Source organism: Onychomys torridus, chromosome 16 (assembly GCF_903995425.1).
Source record: "Onychomys torridus chromosome 16, mOncTor1.1, whole genome shotgun sequence".
Classification (NCBI taxonomy): Eukaryota; Metazoa; Chordata; class Mammalia; order Rodentia; family Cricetidae; genus Onychomys; species Onychomys torridus.
The window spans coordinates 49,535,565-49,553,097 of record NC_050458.1 but is presented as its reverse complement, the minus strand read 5'-3'; the positions used below and the strand labels follow the sequence as shown (position 1 = coordinate 49,553,097).

General features: G+C 52.5%; 1 protein-coding gene across 4 annotated transcripts in view; it reads right to left on the bottom strand.

Moving 5' to 3' along the window:
* Positions 1 to 2,189: 2,189 nt before the first annotated feature.
* Positions 2,190 to 17,533, bottom strand: part of Arhgap8 (Rho GTPase activating protein 8) — a 44,676-nt gene continuing 29,332 nt past the window's right edge. For all 4 annotated transcript variants that reach the window (XM_036207970.1, XM_036207971.1, XM_036207972.1 and 1 more), the window contains exons 6-12: positions 13,748 to 13,846; positions 13,056 to 13,166; positions 7,831 to 7,904; positions 7,156 to 7,233; positions 6,255 to 6,383; positions 4,049 to 4,152; positions 2,190 to 2,609 (exon numbers count right to left, since the gene is read on the bottom strand). In XM_036207970.1, coding sequence (XP_036063863.1) covers positions 2,313 to 2,609; positions 4,049 to 4,152; positions 6,255 to 6,383; positions 7,156 to 7,233; positions 7,831 to 7,904; positions 13,056 to 13,166; positions 13,748 to 13,846 — 892 coding nt within the window. In that variant the 3' untranslated portion in view covers positions 2,190 to 2,312. The remainder of the gene's footprint in view (positions 2,610 to 4,048; positions 4,153 to 6,254; positions 6,384 to 7,155; positions 7,234 to 7,830; positions 7,905 to 13,055; positions 13,167 to 13,747; positions 13,847 to 17,533) is intronic.

Sequence of the window (17,533 nt, the reverse complement as noted above, 5' to 3'; positions counted from 1 at the left end):
TGCTCTATGCCCAGACAGGAATCAGGCAGAAGAGACCAAACGTGCTGAGGATGCCAGGGGTGGGGCTACAATTCTAGTTCAAGCCACCCCACAGCTAGACTTTCCAGGAAGGGTGCACATGGTGTAAACACCTACCCTCCAGATGGGAAGAGCAAGCCCAGAGCCTCCCTCAGCCTCACTTCTTCGTAAAAGCCACAGAGCAAAAGCCTGCATAGGTTTGGACACAGTTTGCTAGACTAGTTAATTTCTTGTCAACTTGACACAAGCTACAGCCATCTGGAAAGAAAAATCTCAGTTGAGAAAATGCCTCCATCAGATTGCTTGTAGGCAAGCCTATGGGGGTATTTTCATGACTGATGAGTGACATGCCAGTGCCCAGCTCGCTAGGGATAGCAGCACCCCTGGGCTAGTGGTCCAGGGTGCTATAAGAGAGCAGGCTGAGTAAGCCGTGAGGAACAAACCAGTAAGCATTCATCCACAGCCTCTGCCTCAGTTGCTGCCTCCAGGTTCCTGCTTCGAGAGGGACTGTAACCTGTAAGCTGAAGTTAATTTTGGGCATGGTGTTTTTCAACAGCATGGCTCTGTGCATGAATATACTCTTACTTTCCTGGGTCTCCGGGTCCTCATTTGTGGATTGAGATTATGATTTGAGGAGGAGGACACAGTCTCATTCTTTGTCCACAGTAGGAAATCCTTTTAAGCTAGGCTCAATCCCCGTGTCCTCTGCATCTCAGAAGGGGGACCATATCAATGGCTGTCTATAAGAGAGGGAGCCTCCCTGCATGATCAGCCAAATGGGCCCTCAGGAATCAGGTGTTTGCTGGGCCATTCACCAGGTGACAATACTGTCTGGATCAGAATGATGTGTTAGCGGGGAGCGGGGAGGGAGAAGGGGGGAGGGTAGTTCTCAGGCAGGTCTCTATCCTCCGTGGAGTCTTGTAGTGTTAGCCACTGAGTAAAGCCTGTACTTTCAGGGGTGCAGAATGTCCCCCACAGGCTCCTGTGTTTAAAACTTGGCCCTCAGTTGTGACAATGTTCTGGAAGTTTCTGTAAACTTTAGGAGAGGAGGAAGTGGGTCACTAAGTGGATGGTGAGGCTCACAGCCTGACCTCACTTCCTGTCTCAATTCTACTTCCTAATCTGTCCTGTAGGGTCTCTCTGTGTAGCTTTGCACCTTTCCTGGATCTTGCTCTGTAGCCCAGGCTGGTCTCGAACTCACAGAGATCCGCCTGCCTCTGCCTCCCGAGTGCTGGGATTAAAGGCATTCCTTTTACACCATGTTGGACAGGCACTGGAGTCACCACAGTTTGGGGCAGCCCCCGTCCAGGCCTGACAGCCGGTATCTGAAGTGGGCTTTGGTCCTCAGCAAGAGTGTGAAGACAGCTGACATAGGACTCTCCCTGTGGTGAGCGTCAACTGTTGGTGATCTAGATCCCAGCAGGAAGCGCGTAACTCAGATCTAGCCCCGCAGTGCATCCTCTGGCCACAGTGATTGGTCCAGGGCTGGCACGTGACCTAAGCTTGTCCAATCCAAATAACTTACAGAACTTTCTGCTGGTGACTTTGCTGCACTCACTGTATTTGATGATATACAGGGTCCATTCTACAACCCTGAGGGGACAATCTGTCTGAGGCCACAGGTCTGGAACCCTCTGGCAGGTTGGCTGCCCCACGTCAGTTCCACTCCTGTGTGGAGTGCCTACCATGTTCCTCTTTCCACTGTGGCCCATGAGCTTGCCTGTGGACACGCGTCTCCATAGGGACCGGTCCCTTTCCACAGGGACCTGAGAGCATTGCTCTCCATGATCTTGAAGACCATACTAACCTTGAACAGCTCCTCTGCCCAAGGCAACATGTGCCCCAAGCCACCTGCTGGAGGATAGGAGTAATCGGCCAGACAGCCAAGTCTCCCCGGATGATAGCCAGCCCATCCAGGGCATATTATTGTTCAGCAAGGACCCTTGAACTGTCACGTAACTATGGAGTGTGGCCAGCCTACAGCTGTGTGAGTCACTAGGTCAGATGGCCTGTCACACAGTGACTGTTCCAGGCCTCTTGCTCACAAATTCATACTTCTCTTAAGTCACACTGGGGTATGGTTCAAGACAGTCATCTTCACACATGTGTTTCATTTCAGCCACAGCCCAGAACCATGATGGACCCAACAATCAGAAGCACAAGATTCCCACTAAAAAGTTCTGGGTTCATTTAATTCCTGTATCTTCTTACAGACAATAAGTTTATAAGACAAACGGGGGCACAGATACATAGATTGCAAGGGGGCATCTCCATCTTGAGGTGTCTCCAGCCAGTCAGGGGATGCGGAAGCGCGGTAAGTATGGTGAGGCCTGGGGAGGGCCTGTCTTCGTGAATCCTTTGGTGACAGGGCCAGCCTGTTCCATTTCCACAGTGTTCTGCATGTGCTCCCCGGGGGCCTCTTGGGTACTGAACACTTTGTCGTAGTACTCAATCAGCAGCTCCGTGAACAGGTTCAGAGGCACCAGGGCGCTCAGGGAAGCCACCCCCTGAGACGGCCAGATCAAGTTCAGCCCGAACACACATGCCAGGTTTGAGCTGGTCATCTTGTTTGAAATGCTCTCCAGAGACACCTGGAAGAGGCCGCACCGGAAACCAATAAATGAATCCCCAGGCATTAGCAGCCTGGATTCTGTCCTCACCCCAGAGGAGACTGGTATGGTAGAGAGGGTTCCTGATGATTCCATCCTCACCCCGCTAGGGGCTAACGTGGTGGAAAGAGCTCTGGAGGGAGGGAGGGAGCTGGGGAGATGGCTCAATTTGTCTCACCAAGCTCCTGCCACGCTAGCCGGAGTTTGGTCCCCAGAATAATCTGGTGCACACTTGTAATCCCAGCACTGGGGAGGCAGGGATAGGTGGATCCCTGGGGCTCACTGGTCAACCAGCCTCGCTGACTTGGCAAGATCCAGCCAATGAAAGACCCCCAATCTCAAAACCAAAATGGAGCCAGTGAGCTGGCTCAGTGAGTAACAATAACGTCTGCAGAGCCTGGCAGTCTGAGTTCAGGCCCTGGGACCCACATGGTTCCAAGAGAACCTGCTCCATGCAAGCTGTCTTCAGATCTCCACGTGTGCATGCTGGAGCATGTGTACACATTTGTGTGCCAGTGCATGCGGCCTCTGGCTTCCATGATATGATTGGTGGATTGAGCTCAGGCTTGCAGGTATGGTGGTGAAAGCCAAGTGCTTTCTACCTTGTAGGGGCTCCCGTCCTCCTGGCTGACATGGCCATCTGGACAAGTAGGATTCAGTATTCCCCATTTTGCAGATGAGAAAACTGAGCCCAGAGGGCAGGAAGACCTGCCTCTGAGCCCTTGTGTGGGAGCAACATAACAAAGACCAGCCCACACCAGTGCCCGAGGAGGAAGCCTGAGAAATCTGTTCTCTGCTGAGAGGGTCTGAGCACAGATGTGCTTGTGGTGAATGTGAGGGTGGGGTAGAAGGCAGCTGGGGAAGGTGGTTCAGCGGCTAAAGTACTTGCCACAGGACATGAGTTCAATTCCCAGCACCCACAAAAAAAATGTAGCAGCGCATGCCTCTACTCAGACACTGGGGTATGGGAGTATAAAGATAGGCAGATCCCTGGAGCTCACTGGCCAGCCAATAATGGCTGACTCTAGGTAAGCCTTTCTCTTAAAACATGAGTGACTGAAGAAGATCTCTAACATTGCTGTTTGTCCTCCACACGTCTATTCACGTGTATTCATGCATACACACACGCATGAACATATACATGAATATATACCACACACACAAAGCCAAGAATGTGACATCATATGACAAGCTGTCCCCTCTGTCCCTCCTGGCTCCCATCCCTGGGCATTGCATCAGACTGTCAAGTTTCTCAGAGGAGTCTGGCTGGACCTTGAGTGGCATCCTTTGGTGGTTCAAGAGTGGAGTGGGTGTGACTTTGGACCTGGGGCAAACAGCACGGGGCTGTGACGACAAGAGTCCCCCAGGGGCAGTCTTGGGGCTGGGCTTCCTCATCCTGGGATGCAGCTAGTCCCACTTACCTCATGCAGGAAGCCCATGAGGTAGCGGAGGACGGTGTAGTTGTGCTCCGGGAGGCTCTGCAGAATCAGGCGGCAGTGGGTCACGCGCAAGCTGCTCTCCACACCTGCAACGGCATGAGGCTGCTGGCCTGGGCAGCGCAGTCCTAAGGCCAGCCTGGCCATGTGGCTCTGGCCAGCACCCCACTACTTCTGCCAGGCTCCTTCCTCCTCTGCATGATGGCTACAGAAATTACTGCCCACTGGAAAGCAGGGCAGTGAGTCACTCTGCAAACAGGAAAAGGCTAGACCAGGGCCAGCCATTTAAACATAGACCACCGTCCACATCTGGCCCAACACATTTCTTTGTTAATAAAGGTTTCATGTGTTCTCTCTACCTCCCGAGTGTTGGCATTAGAGGCATGTACTACCACCATGCCAGCGATCAGCAGTAATATTTCACTTGAACTCAACCGTGGTTGTGCGTAGACACATTGCCTAGGGCTGCTTGTGGGTTACAATGATGGAGCTGGCAGCTGCCATGGACACTGTGTGGCTGGGGAAGGTAAAGCGTTTGCTCTTTGGCCTCACCAGGATAAATGCACCTGCCTCTGATTCTCAGCACACAGATCACCAGGCTGTGTTGTTCTCAGGAAAAGTCCCACATTCAGGGGTGAGGTCAGGGGGCTGGATCTAACCGTTTCACACATAGACTCTCAGTCCCCACCCTTGCCCTCCATTTGAGTTTTGTTGTGAGACAAGGTCTCACACGTCCCAGGCTGGCCTCAAACTTGCTCTATAGCTGGGGATGCCCTTGAACTCCTGGTCCTCCTGCCTCCACTTCCCAAGAGCCGGGATTATAGGTGTGTGCCATTATTTCTGGTTTATTGTAGTGCTAGGTAGGGATGGAGCCCTGGCACTCTACTAAACAATCTACATCCTTAGACCCTCTACCCACAGACGTGTACACAACCCTGTTCCTGAGCTCCCAGCCTCTGACATACTACTGTCCCTCTGCTAAGCCTGTGTAGTGACCAGGAGACCCTGGCACTGTATGAAGGCTCCTGCTGGGACCCAGGATTCCCATCTATGAAAAGCTTAAGGGTTTTCTAATAAAAGTCTTGGGGAACCAAGCTGTAGTTGCTAAGTAATCTCAGTGGACAAGGAGTTTCTTTGTGATTCACCTTTCCAGGGAAACCAGTGGCCACCAGCTCCAGGCTGCAGATGACACTGTCTCAAGTCCCTCTTCAGAGAATGATGGCCATAGAGACGACATGGGAGGGATGCAGGCCGCCTTGGCTGTCATTTTGTTTGTTTGTTTGTTTTTTGTTTTTTTGAGACATGGTTTCTCTGTAGTTGTGGTGCCTGGCCTGGATCTCGCTCTGTAGACCAGGCTGGCCTCGAACTCACAGAGATCCGCCTGGCTCTGCCTCCCGAGTGCTGGGATTAAAGGCGTGTGCCACCACCACCCATAGTGGTCCCTCTTATCCCTTCCCGAGGAAGCAGGCAGAGCAGCAGAATGTCACAACAGTGACTCTGTGACAGCCGTCAGTTGCTCATATTCTTTACTTATTTTGAGCCAAGCATGACCTGGAGGTCCTGATCCTCCTGCCTCTGTCTTCCAAGTGCAGGAGTTACATCTACACAGCACCATGCCTACTTTCTTTGGTGCTGGGGATGGGATCTGGGGCTTCCTGCATGCTAGGTGAGTGCTCTATTCACTGAGCTGCATCCCCAGCCCTTTTATGTGCTTTCAATCCTCAGAAGAGCCCTAGTGAATACAGATGAGGGAAGGGAACACAGAGGGGCTGCATGACTTGCCCCAGGTCACACAAATGGTGATTGGAGAAACAGGGATCCGAGACACAGCTCTGGACCAGAGCGATGATTCCTGACTCCTTGGTCACCAGCAGTGTGCGCCTTGTCTCTGGAGACTACAGCCTTCAGGAAGCTTCCACAGGGCTCCCAGGAAGAGCCTGCATACTTCACTTGAAGGAGAAAAGTAACCACCTGGGTAGGGCCACCAGGTAAGCTAGGGTCACCCTCCCCAAACACAAGGACAATATGGCCTGTTTGATGCCTACAGCCTCACTGAATAGAGGGGTGGCCCCAAGTTCCCCTCTGCTGACCCATAGGGCTGGACAGTAATGGGCCAAGGTTGGGTAGACACTGCCTCAGCCAAGACAGAGGCTGACCTGAGTCATTAGCCAGGGTTCACGAGGGTACATACTGGTGATCCCGAGAATCTGCTCATAGGCTTGGAAGGTCAGCAGCGGCTGGGGCAGCTCACGCAGAAAGGTCTTCAGGATCACGGCTGGGACATGCATGTCTCCATAGTCATCAAAGTTCACCGGCTTCCCTGAACACAGGACATGGCGCGGCTGAGCAGTTCACTCAGCCCAGGGCTTGAGAGCTCGAGGGGGAGGGGGAGAGGGAGGGGGAGGTCACAGCCCTATGTCCCAGGGATGCCTCTGTCCCCACTTGGGTATGGGGGTGCTGTTCCCCACCAGCTTCCTCTGTGTGTTACTGCCTCCCTCTTCTAGGGTGCCCACGGAGCAGCTATTGGCTCCCTTCAGGTAAGGTTTGGCTCTGGATGGAGGCTTGAGGTCAGGGCCTTGGCTCTGGGGCTGCACACACAGGGCCAGGCTAAGGTATAAATGTCCAGTTTGGGATTGCATGGGCCTAGTGTTTGATGAGTGAGTTTGCAATCACAGGAACATGGAGGGCTCAAGCAGGACTAGAGGGTGAGTGTTCCTGGGAGTAAGGTAGTCACTCACTTAGTGTTATTTTGGGGGTACCCCCAGCTCAGAGTCCAGTTTTCTGCTTGCAGAGTCGGGGCTGCCTATGGAACGCCATAACATGATTGCCCTACCTTGAAGTGTTAGTTCAAACCATGTGGCCACTTGGTGTCAGTGGAGAAGGTGCAGAGGTCCTGAGGGCTGGGACAGCGCCCTGCCTGGCTGGCTGGAGTCTGGACACAGGACTCCCTTGCTCTACAATGGGATGGTGGTTGTGTTCCCAGACAGCAGCCCACCCAGATCTGTTTCTGGGGTTAGGTGGGGTGTGGAGTTACCGAGGACTTGGGGGTGGCAGTTGAGAATCTGGCAGCAGGGAGGGGTCTGGGGCATCACCTTGATCATACAGCCGCTGCACCTGGCGGACTGTCTGGGCGCTGGCCGATCTCCGGAACAGGCCCTCCGTGCGTAGCCCTGCAGGAAGAAAAGTCCAGACGTCTCAGATCCCAGAACTCTGGCCTTCTGGAGATTCTGCGACTCCCCTGTCTGCAGCATCAACATCCTGTGGTGACAGATCAGGCTTTTCCAGTCACCTGATGTCCCACCTCCAAGTCCTCCCTCCCTAAGAGAAGGGAGTGCAGAAACACACAGGCCCGAGCTCCAGTTGCCTCTGCCTCCTAGCTGCTATGTGACCCTGAAGAAAATGCTCAGCCTTTCTTCTTCTAATGTCATCTGTTGGCTGCCTCCCTGCCGGGCCCCTGCTGCTGGCTTCACAACCAGGAGAGAAAGTAAGGCCTGAGCCTGCTCAATGTGGGGAACAGCACCCTAGAATACATGAGAACGCTGGGCAGCAGCCTGGAGGCTGAAGTTCCTCTGGTCTCTCCTGCCTCTCCTTCCTAGCTTTCCCACAGACCCTCAGTCATGCACACACAACCAGGGCCACTGTGCCTACACATCACATGCTCAGGCCACAGCTCCAGCAGCCCCTGGCTTGTGGGGTGTTCAGGATCTGAAATGGAGCCCCCTTTGGAAAGGCGCTGTTGAGTGTCCCGGGCAGAGCTAGCTCCTTACCTTTCTCCCTCAGGTACGTCACTGTCCACCTCAGCACAGGGGGGATGAGTTCACCTTGGTTTTTGTCTTTGAGGCTGAGGGAGAAGAAAGTACTGACTTATTCCAGACCCTGAGGGCGGGCACAGGCAGGGGAAGGTTCTCAGATTCCCCATTCCAGCAGAATAGAACATCAAGGAGTGTCCAGGGAGAGACACAGCCTCAGGCCCCATGAAGAGAGAGTCCAAACATTTGGAAGGACAACAAAGTGCCAGAACTCCACCCAGAATATACTGTGGGGAATGCTGGGGGTGGGGCTGGAGGCTTCCTCAAGGAGCTACTTTAAGGCAGAGGTTTTGAGGGATGAATAGGAGCTTGCCAGAGGGCACAAGAGAAAAAAAAAAAAACTATTACAGACAAGAAGACACACAGAGGTATGAGAAAGTCTGGCTGTGAGCATGGACCTGGGAGACCAGACTAGGTACTCATCCATCCAGTTTTAAAAAGTACTTGCTGGGAATGGTGTCACACGCCTTTAATCCTGGTACTCAGGAGGCGGAGACAGGCAGATGGATCCTGGACTACATAGTGAGTTCCAGGACAGCCAAGACTACAGAGACCCTGTCTCAAAACAAAACAAAACAAAACAAAACAAAAGTACATGATAAAAACATGGGGCTTGAAGCACAGTAACAACAGATATTCAGAAGGACTCGGTGCAGATTCTGAGTCCTCGGCATCCAGTGCTGACTGGGGACCGCAGTGGCGGGAGCCACTGTGTCTTAGGACAAGTGTCTCTGTGTCACAAGTGTCTCTGTGTCACCTGCACCTGCAGGACAGTTGCCTCCCTGTGCACTGGCCGTGGGCTGGCCCACACAACCCGCTGTGGGACGTACGACACAATGCACACATTCTGTTAGACCTCCTGACTAGGCTATGCTTGCTCCAGCCCCCACCAGGAGGACAGATGTCCTGGGTGGAGGCCACTTCTCTGGTCTGGTGTCTGGGTTCAGATAACAGAAGGACATACTTAGAAAAAAGGAAGTTTACCCAATAATCTAGGCCTCGACAGTTCCTGGATGCATGTGTAGGTCAGTCCTGCATCTGGGCACTGAATCCTACTCTGAGGAGCAGGTGGAGGATGTAAGTAAGGTGTGTACATGTGTGTGTGGAGGGGAAGGAGTCTCACACATCCTATTTTGTGTGAAACCATCCGAGAAGGCTTCCTGGAGGAGGGGATAGTGAAGGGCGCATATTCTGCATGCTCTGTGGCAAGGCCCATGGTCACAAGGTTCTTGGACCAGGTTATGAGGAGAGCGGTGGTTCATCTCTAGACTTGTCCTCTTTCCCAGACTCACAGCTGCCCAGAGGAGACTCACATCTCTCTCCTCCCTCTTTGGGAACAGCAAGCAAGGCTTTATATTTCTGCAGTGCTGGGGACTGAACCCAGGGCTTTGCCCATGCTAGGAAGTTCCTCTGAGCCCTGGCCCAGCCCAAGTGAGACCTCTGACTCCCAGACTTTGCCTTCCTCTGTTGGCGTAAGCGGCTCGTTCCAAGTGATGGCTTTCTGTTGTGAACTTAAATCAGCAAATTAACATTGGCGAGTAGGCTTTAGTTATGAATTTTAATGTCTTCCATTCGCTCGCAGTCCAAACAAATTAGATATCTGGTGCTTTATTTAATACGTTTATTGCCATTTTATTATAGTCATTGGCAATGAGACAACATAAAATATTAATTTAAAGGAGCAATCATACAGATTATCTCTTAAAGTGGCGTGCCCGGAATGTATTCAAAGGCATCTGACATTGCGTGCCGTTCCCTAAAGAGATAATGAAGTGGATTTTTCTATGTGGTGCTGGAGTGGATTGCAGTGGTAATGTATACCAGGCAAGCGCTCCACCACCAAGCTGCACCCCAGCTCTGTCGGTTTGTCTGATGTCCCCATTGTCAAGAGCAACAACAGGCCCTACAGCAGGAGTCACTAGCAATGTGACAGTCCCAGCAGCTTCCTGTCCACTGACAACTCTGTCAACATGTCCTGCAAGTGCTCAGGTCACAAGACTAAAGGTGTTCCCCGATAGCCTGGTTGTGTAGCTGTTTACTTCATAATGAAACACCCCCTCCTGGAGAGGGGAGGAAGGAGGAAGGTTCACAGAGCTCACAGCATTCACCAGAAACTTACAAGACACATGCGGCTTGTATAAGGTTATATAAACAGTGAACAGCTGCTGGGAAGGGAGCACTCTTGGAGCTTTGTACAGATCCCACAGAGAGCTCCAGGGATGCAGCTTTCCTGGGCCATTACCCATGCTGGGTGTGGGGCTTCTCAGTGATGAGGTCCCTGAGTCACCTATGCCCCCATGAGTGACCCCAGCAACGCATTGGTCTGCAGACTAGACTTGGACAGAGCCCCCTCTTTAGTCTGTCAATCTTTCCCATCTGAGGTGAACAAAAATAGCCTTCTCCAGAGCTGGAGAGATGGCTCAGCAGTTATGAGCACTGTCTACTCTTCTAGAGGACCCAGGTTTGATTCCCATCACCCGCCTGGCATCTTACAACCATCTGTAACCCTGGTCCCAGGGCATCTGATGCTTTCTTCTGGTGTCCGTGGGACCCAGGCAGGTACATGGTGTATAGACACATGCATACAGACAAAACACCCCCCCATATTCCCCCCACACACACACATACAACAGAACAAAGACCAAGTCTCCCTGCAAGAAGCCAGTCACACAGTAGAGCTGAGAGGCCTCTGACAGCCCCGGGCAGTTTCGGGTGAGTTTTGTAAAAACCTGTACATTACAGTTGTTTTTCATTTTCAAGTGGTTGTGTGTGTATGTGTGTGCTTGTGAGTGTGGGGTGCGACTAAGGACAACCTGGGGTGCCACGCTTCACTGTGCACGCTGATTGGGTTAGGCCAGCTGGTCAGTGAACTCCAAATATGTCTCTGACTCCACAGTGATGGAATCACAGGTACACCACACAGCACACCGCAGTGTATGGTAAAGACAATGTGCCCCAGAAATGTGGCAAGTGCTCGTGGCCCCATTTTTGTTTTGTTTTTATAGATGAGAAGACAGAGGTGTAAGAGGCTGTTGGACAGCATGGCTGTGGAGCCTCTACACCAAGGAATACTGAGTGGCAGAGCCACTGGGGACATCCGCAGGCCTCAGAAACATTGTGAAACTGTCACTTGATGGCCTGGGTCTCCTGACCAGCGACCTCTAGAGGTGCTTGTGGTTACTGCAGGCACCTGCCCTGCCATTGGGGTGGCCACCAAGGGCATCTATGATGTGTGGACCACCAGGGAGTCACAGCAGCATGCTTCCAGAATCCATGAAAAGGAAAGCACTCTTTAGTGGCAAATTGGTGCTCCAGTTTGGGGGCCAACCATATCACCACACACTGCATTTTCTCTCTGAGAATGTGCGTCTGGGTGGGGAGGCACCGTGGGGTCCAGTAGGAAGAGTCAGGGGTGCTATTCAAGTTGTTTAAACAGGAAGTAGCCATGCGCTCACTCAACCTAGAGTGGGTCCAGCAGACCGTGCCTGTCACAGCAGGAAGCCCCATTGGATGATGCTGGTCCAGGGACACACATATAGGGAGTAACAGTCCTCTTTGTGATATCCCCAGATGCTCCCGTCCTCCCCTGCAGGCTCATCCTGCTCCAGCCATTCAGGTCACCAGATGCATCCCTGCCTGACACAGCGAACACTGCCTTGTCACGCCTTCCTTGCTGACAGGGACAGAACCACGTGATAGCCTCCCCCCCACATCCCTGTTGCTTCCCAGTGGCTGTGATGACTAATTAGCTTGACACAACATTCTGAACTACCATACAGTTCAAGTCTAGAACAGGTGTGGGTCTGGTACCTGCAGGCTTCAGGAACATACTCTTTGCTTTTCCAGCTTCACAGCCTCTTCCTTATAGACCCCTGCCGGCTGCCCTGGGCTCACCAAGGTGGCCCAGACAGTCCTCATCTCAAGTCTCTATTCACCTCTGCAAAGTCCTTCTCAGAAGCCGGGTGAGGCCACAGCTCTAGGGGTTAGGATGTGACCTGCACTGGACATGCTTTGCCTTCCACACATGCCCTCTGCGTCACAGGCCATGAGAGCACGCGGTTGGGTCTTATCCCAGAAGACATATATGAGGACATGAGGAACCCTGCCCTGGTGATTCATAAAGGACAAGGACAACCCTGAACCCCACCAGATGTCCCTTAACTCTTGCCAGGGTTCCCAAATCCACATGGACCTTAAAGATGGCCGGTTTTAAGTGAAAAACCTAAGCTCAGGAGTGTTTCTAATACCAAGCCATTGACTCAAGTGGGACATGCATGCAACAGGTCTCGGGTACCTGCCGCGCATCAGGCCTGGCTCTTCCTGTGCTCACTGTGGGTGATCTGACTGCTTCAGCTGCTCTAGGACAAAATGTAGCCTTGGGGGGCTAGAGAGACGGCTCAGTGGTTAAGAGCACTGGCTGCTCTTCCAAGAGACCCGGGTCCAATTCCCAGCACCTGCATGGCAGTCCACAACTGTCTATAACTCCAGATCCAGGGGATCTGACACCTTCATATAGACATACGTGCAGGCAAACCTCAATGTAAGATAGATAGATAGATAGATAGATAAATAGATAGATAGATAGATCTTTTAAAAATTACCTTGCATTTTCATTGGTTAAGTCGATTACCAGGACAAGAGACCCAAAGAGGGACAAACCCACAACCCAGAGGGTGAGACACGTAGGAACCTGGATTAGGGCTGGGCTGGGGGTGCCTGTGTGACTGGGCACCAGGGGAGGCTTCTGGAGGAGAGGCCCCAGATGAGTGGGAATGAAGTTAGCCTGGTAAACAGGTAGGGGAAGATGCAGATCCACTAAAGGTCAAAGTCTTATGAGCACATCTCACTTGGAACGTGAACATCCTAACCAGAGGCCTGAAGGGCAGGGAGCCAGAACTGAAGGTGACCAGAAAGCTCTTGTCCTCTGCCTGCACACACACACACACACACACACACACACACACACACACACACACACACACAGAGAGAGAGAGAGAGAGAGAGAGAGAGAGAGAGAGAGAGAGAGAGAGAGCGCGAGAGCGCTGTGGGCACTCAGTGGGGGTTTGACTCTATGCCCCCTGTAGAGTTAAGCTTGGCAGTCAGAGGCCTGAGGCAACCTCCCAGGACACAGAGGGGTCCCAGTGCTCAAGGCAGCAGACCAGCCTCCACCCTCCATCACTTACTATTGTAGGCTGACGCCAAACTGCTGGGTGGGCAGAGGGGGTCGAGGTGGCGGAGTCTTGGTGGGAGGGGGCAGCTGGCCTTTGTGCAGGTTTTGCAGCTTCTCATCGTACCTGCAGACACAACAGGAGAGTGTCACCTCACGGGCGACAGCCTTTTGGCCTGGGAAGCCATTTCCAAGTGCTATATGTGGACCAGGCTTCTATGGACATTAATGGGAAACGCACACATCCTAGCCTTCTCTCTAAGTTTTAGGCATCCTGGGCAGGGTGCTGCACTCTCAGGAGTGAGGGGCTCAGAGTGAGACCAGGCTGAGGAGCCCCGCTGGAGCTGGCATGCCTGGTGCAGGCCTGAAGCCAGGGCTGCTCTACAATTGAGACCCTGTGCTCTGGCTTGCCACACTCAGTGAGACATTCTGCGGGAGCTGAACAAAACTCCACTAGCTGTCTTCCAAACCCCCTGTGCCTGCCACTCCTGCATCATTTCATTCTACACACGGCTCATCTGCACACCAGGGAACCCCTTTCATATCCGGCTCAGAAGCAGAACGGCAACCCTGTGCCTCGATGTGGTTTTAATCAGTTTTGCACGGCAGTGAAAGGAGGAACCTCCCACCCACATGCAGCCCTCGTGGCTTGTTCTCCGGCGCATGTGAGTGGATATTAGGCACGGCTCTGGGGCGGTGGGCACTCACCGTACTACTTCTGGGGGGATGAGTAGCTGGTCACACTGAAGGTGTTCTCGGAGCTCACGCAGGCTGCTGCAGTAAGTGACTTTTTTCCCAAACTTGTGGCTAAGGAAGGAAAAACAAGAGAATAAAGTAACGGGGCTGCGGGAGTTGGGGGGCCGCACATGAGACAGGTCATGTACTGAGTCCCGGAATGGGCCGAAGGCACTGGAGGCTCACCTGTATAAAATAATCAGGGGTCTCCAGTTTGAACTGACAGTGAATTTACATAGAGCTGCCAGCCTGAGAGCCCCTTTCTGTGTGCGGTGGAGTATGTGGCTTGGTGTCTTTTCCTGTCACTGTGATAAAATACTCAGGCAAAAGCAACTGAAGGGAAGGTTCATGGTAGCTCAGAGTTCAAGGTCCAGTCCATCATGGCAGTGAAATCAACACAGCAGGAGCTTGAGGCGGCTGTTCAAGTTATGTCTGGGCCAGAAGAGAATGCACGCATCCATGCATGCTATTGCACAGTTCCTCCTCTCCCTTTATATAAGCCAGGATCCCCTGCCCAGGGAATGGTCCCACCCACAGGGGGCAGTGCTTCCCACCTCAGTTAATAAGATAATCCCTCACAGGCATGCCCAGAGGCCCTTCTCTTCTCCATGTGATTCTACAGCCTGCCTTATGTGTGTTGACCTTAGTGATAACCATAACTGTGTGCGGGGATCAGTGGACCAGTGGACTGAGCTTGCCACCTGGAGATACCATGGTCCCAAGTGAATGGTGGTGTTGTGCTGAACCACTTTCTTCCTGCCCCCCCTCCGCCCCCACCCCACCTAGGGACAGGGCAGGGACCTTGGGAGACTCTCCAGGAGTGTCTCGGGAGGCCATGGAGAGACAGCCTCTGCCATCAATTCTATCCTCTCCCAGGAATCCAGGATAAGCCCCCTTGACCTGCCAAGGCCTGGGTCTCAGTGACAGACTCTGTACTTGAGCCAGTTTGCAGAATGGCGGTGACCAGAAAAGGCACGTGACATAAAAGCACTACTACTGTACCGCTGGGGCTAACTGGGCAGCCTGATCTGTGCTGTGGTTCACAGGCTTTCTAGCTGGGCACAGGGGCAACACTGGCTGACATGCTGATTCGAGAGGAAGTTCCCGGCTCTAGATGAAGAGCCAGAGGTGGCAAATGGCTGCTAAGAAGGGGAGACTCATTCTTCCCGTGGAGGGGCTCTTGTATCGTTCGTTCAAGCCCAAGGGGTCAGCCCTGGACGTCTCTACATGGCAGCAATATATGTAAGCATGTATATGCTACTTTTACAGCACATTTATGCAAAGCAGCATTCTCAGCATTGATGATTATAAAGTCAAACTGACCAACTCTGAGGAAATACTAAAGACATGTTGCCTTATCAGACATTTAGCTAAGACTCAGTTCTTCATGTAAAAACAAGGATGTTCATCTTACTGGTGTATGAATTTGCTTTTGTCTTTAATAAGTTCGTGTGTGTGTGTGTGTGTGTGTGTGTGTGTGTGTGTGTGTGCGCGCGCGCGTGTGTGTGTGCGTGTATACAAAGAACTGTTGTAAAATAAATTTCTTCATGAATTTAAAAAAAAAAAAAAAGAGGCAAGTTACATGCTCAGCAAGGCCAGCTCTGCTGTGGTCAGAACACTCTGTGTTCTTCACATTGTAGATAACGTGGAATTAAGATTATCCAACTTATGACTGCCCAAACCAAACAAGACCACAGGGATCATGATAGATGGTACACCCATGTGAGCAGAGTAGAATTCTGGGTCCTGTGCCAACTCCAGCCTAAACCAGTTCCCAACATCCCAAGGGGGGCCAAGGCCTGTGCACTGGCTCCCTCTAGTGGACATGAGTGAATTGGACCTGGAGGTCATACTTCAGCCACAAGCAAGGTAAGGTTTCACAGACTACAAGGGTGCTATGAGGAAGCCCAGGCTGTGGAAGAGCGCAGCCCTGGGCCCCAGGAAGGGGTTGGGGCAGGTCTTGTGGGATGTCCTCACCACCTGTGCATTCAGGTAACAGAGAGCTCCGGGACAGTCTAGCCTCTGCTCTGAGGACATTAAAGGTCCCTGGGGGTATGAAATGCTGTGAATGCTTTGTGTGTGGACAAGAGGAGCCCACAGAGCTTAGTAGGGGCCTGTCTTGTGGAACTGTCTGGACAGTGACGTCTGCTTCAGCACTGTGGGGTCCTCACGCCACTCCTGTCCACTCAGGAACCACAGGCCACCTCTCTCTCTGTAGCTGCCTGATGTCTCCTTCAAGGGAGTCACCCGCTGGACAAATAGACATGACCCATCCGGCCTTTTACACTGGTGGAAGAGCCTTGGGCAGCTCAGTCAGGAATTCCAGCACAGGCATGTACCGGGGCATGGATGGGACAGGGTTTCTGTCACAGCCCCAGCTTCCAGGAGAGGCTGAGGCAGGATGGTGCTCAGGATCCAGCTCAAGCCTGTGTTGGTCCACCCTTCACCCTATCACTCTGGTGTTGGGTCCCATGACTGTGTGGCTTGGGAAAACTGTATAACCTCTCTAAGCACCAACCTCCCCTGTTTAGAAGTACATACGATGGTTTTGGTGTGTATTACATAAGGTGGATAGATAATTCCATCCTAAAAGGACAGTTTAAACCATTCTAGAATAAATCAGGCAGGGTGGTACATGCCACATTCCATAGAACACGAGAGCTTTTGGGGAAGGCAGGCTGAGATGCAGGACAGCTGAGGGATGAGGCTTGAGGTGGGGAAGCGGTACAGCCCTACCCCCGTTGATGATGATGATGATGATGACGATGATGATGATGATGATGACGATGAATGTGTGTGTGTGTGTGTGCGTGTGTGTGTGTGTGTGTGTGTGTGTGTACGCATGCTCATGCAAATGCTCATGCACATGGGAGTGAGACTGTGTGGAGCAAGCTTGTGTGTGCACACATCCGTGCAGGCAGCCATTCAAGAGCATATAGTAGTGGGGTTCCGGGGCCCTTGGATATAGATGGGTGGTCCACAGGCAGCTTAAAATGTCACCAGTGTACCCTCCACAGGTCCAGGTCAGTGTGAAAGTCCAGGAGTGGGCAACGCTGCAGCCCCTCAATTCTTCCAGCTCCTAAGGGTGCCCGTTTTCCTTTAGGATGTGGGGCTCCTGCCTCCATCTTCCAAGCCAACAGTGCAGCATCTTTGAGCTTCTTTCCCGACATTGCTGGGAAAGGGGTATCCACTAAGGACCCCCGAGACCACCTGGAGCCCATTAGAACATTCCGAGTTGTCTTCTGTTTGTAACTCCAAGCCTTAATCTCATTGGCACAGCCCCTGTGCTGTGGAATGTGACATACTTGACGGACTGGGACCCAAGTGCAGAAACCTCTAGGGTCATTCACGGTCCAGTGAGAAAGGGTCTGCAGGCCCCAAGGACTGATGTCAGCCGTGTCCTGAAGGCTGCGTGTGGTGACAGAGGCTCGAGAGCACAGCAAGGTGAGATACACAGCTTAGTCCTCAAGGAGGCCGGTAGGGGATGGGGGATGAGGGAGAAAGGGAGTTTTCCATGCAGTTGGTAGGCTGGGCTGCCTTCCTGAGGTCAGGAGGAAACAGGAACATAGGGAATGGCTGACCCTGCCTCTGTCCTGCTTTCTTGCCTATACCCAAGGCACAATATAAACCTCCTGTGTGGCCACGAGCTTGAGAGCAAAGTGCATTGTTAGTAACAGGCCTCTGAGGCACTGTAGGAAGAACAGTTGGAAGGAGGTGAAGGGAACATGTTGGAGGAGGAGGTAGCAAGGGATTTTGAGG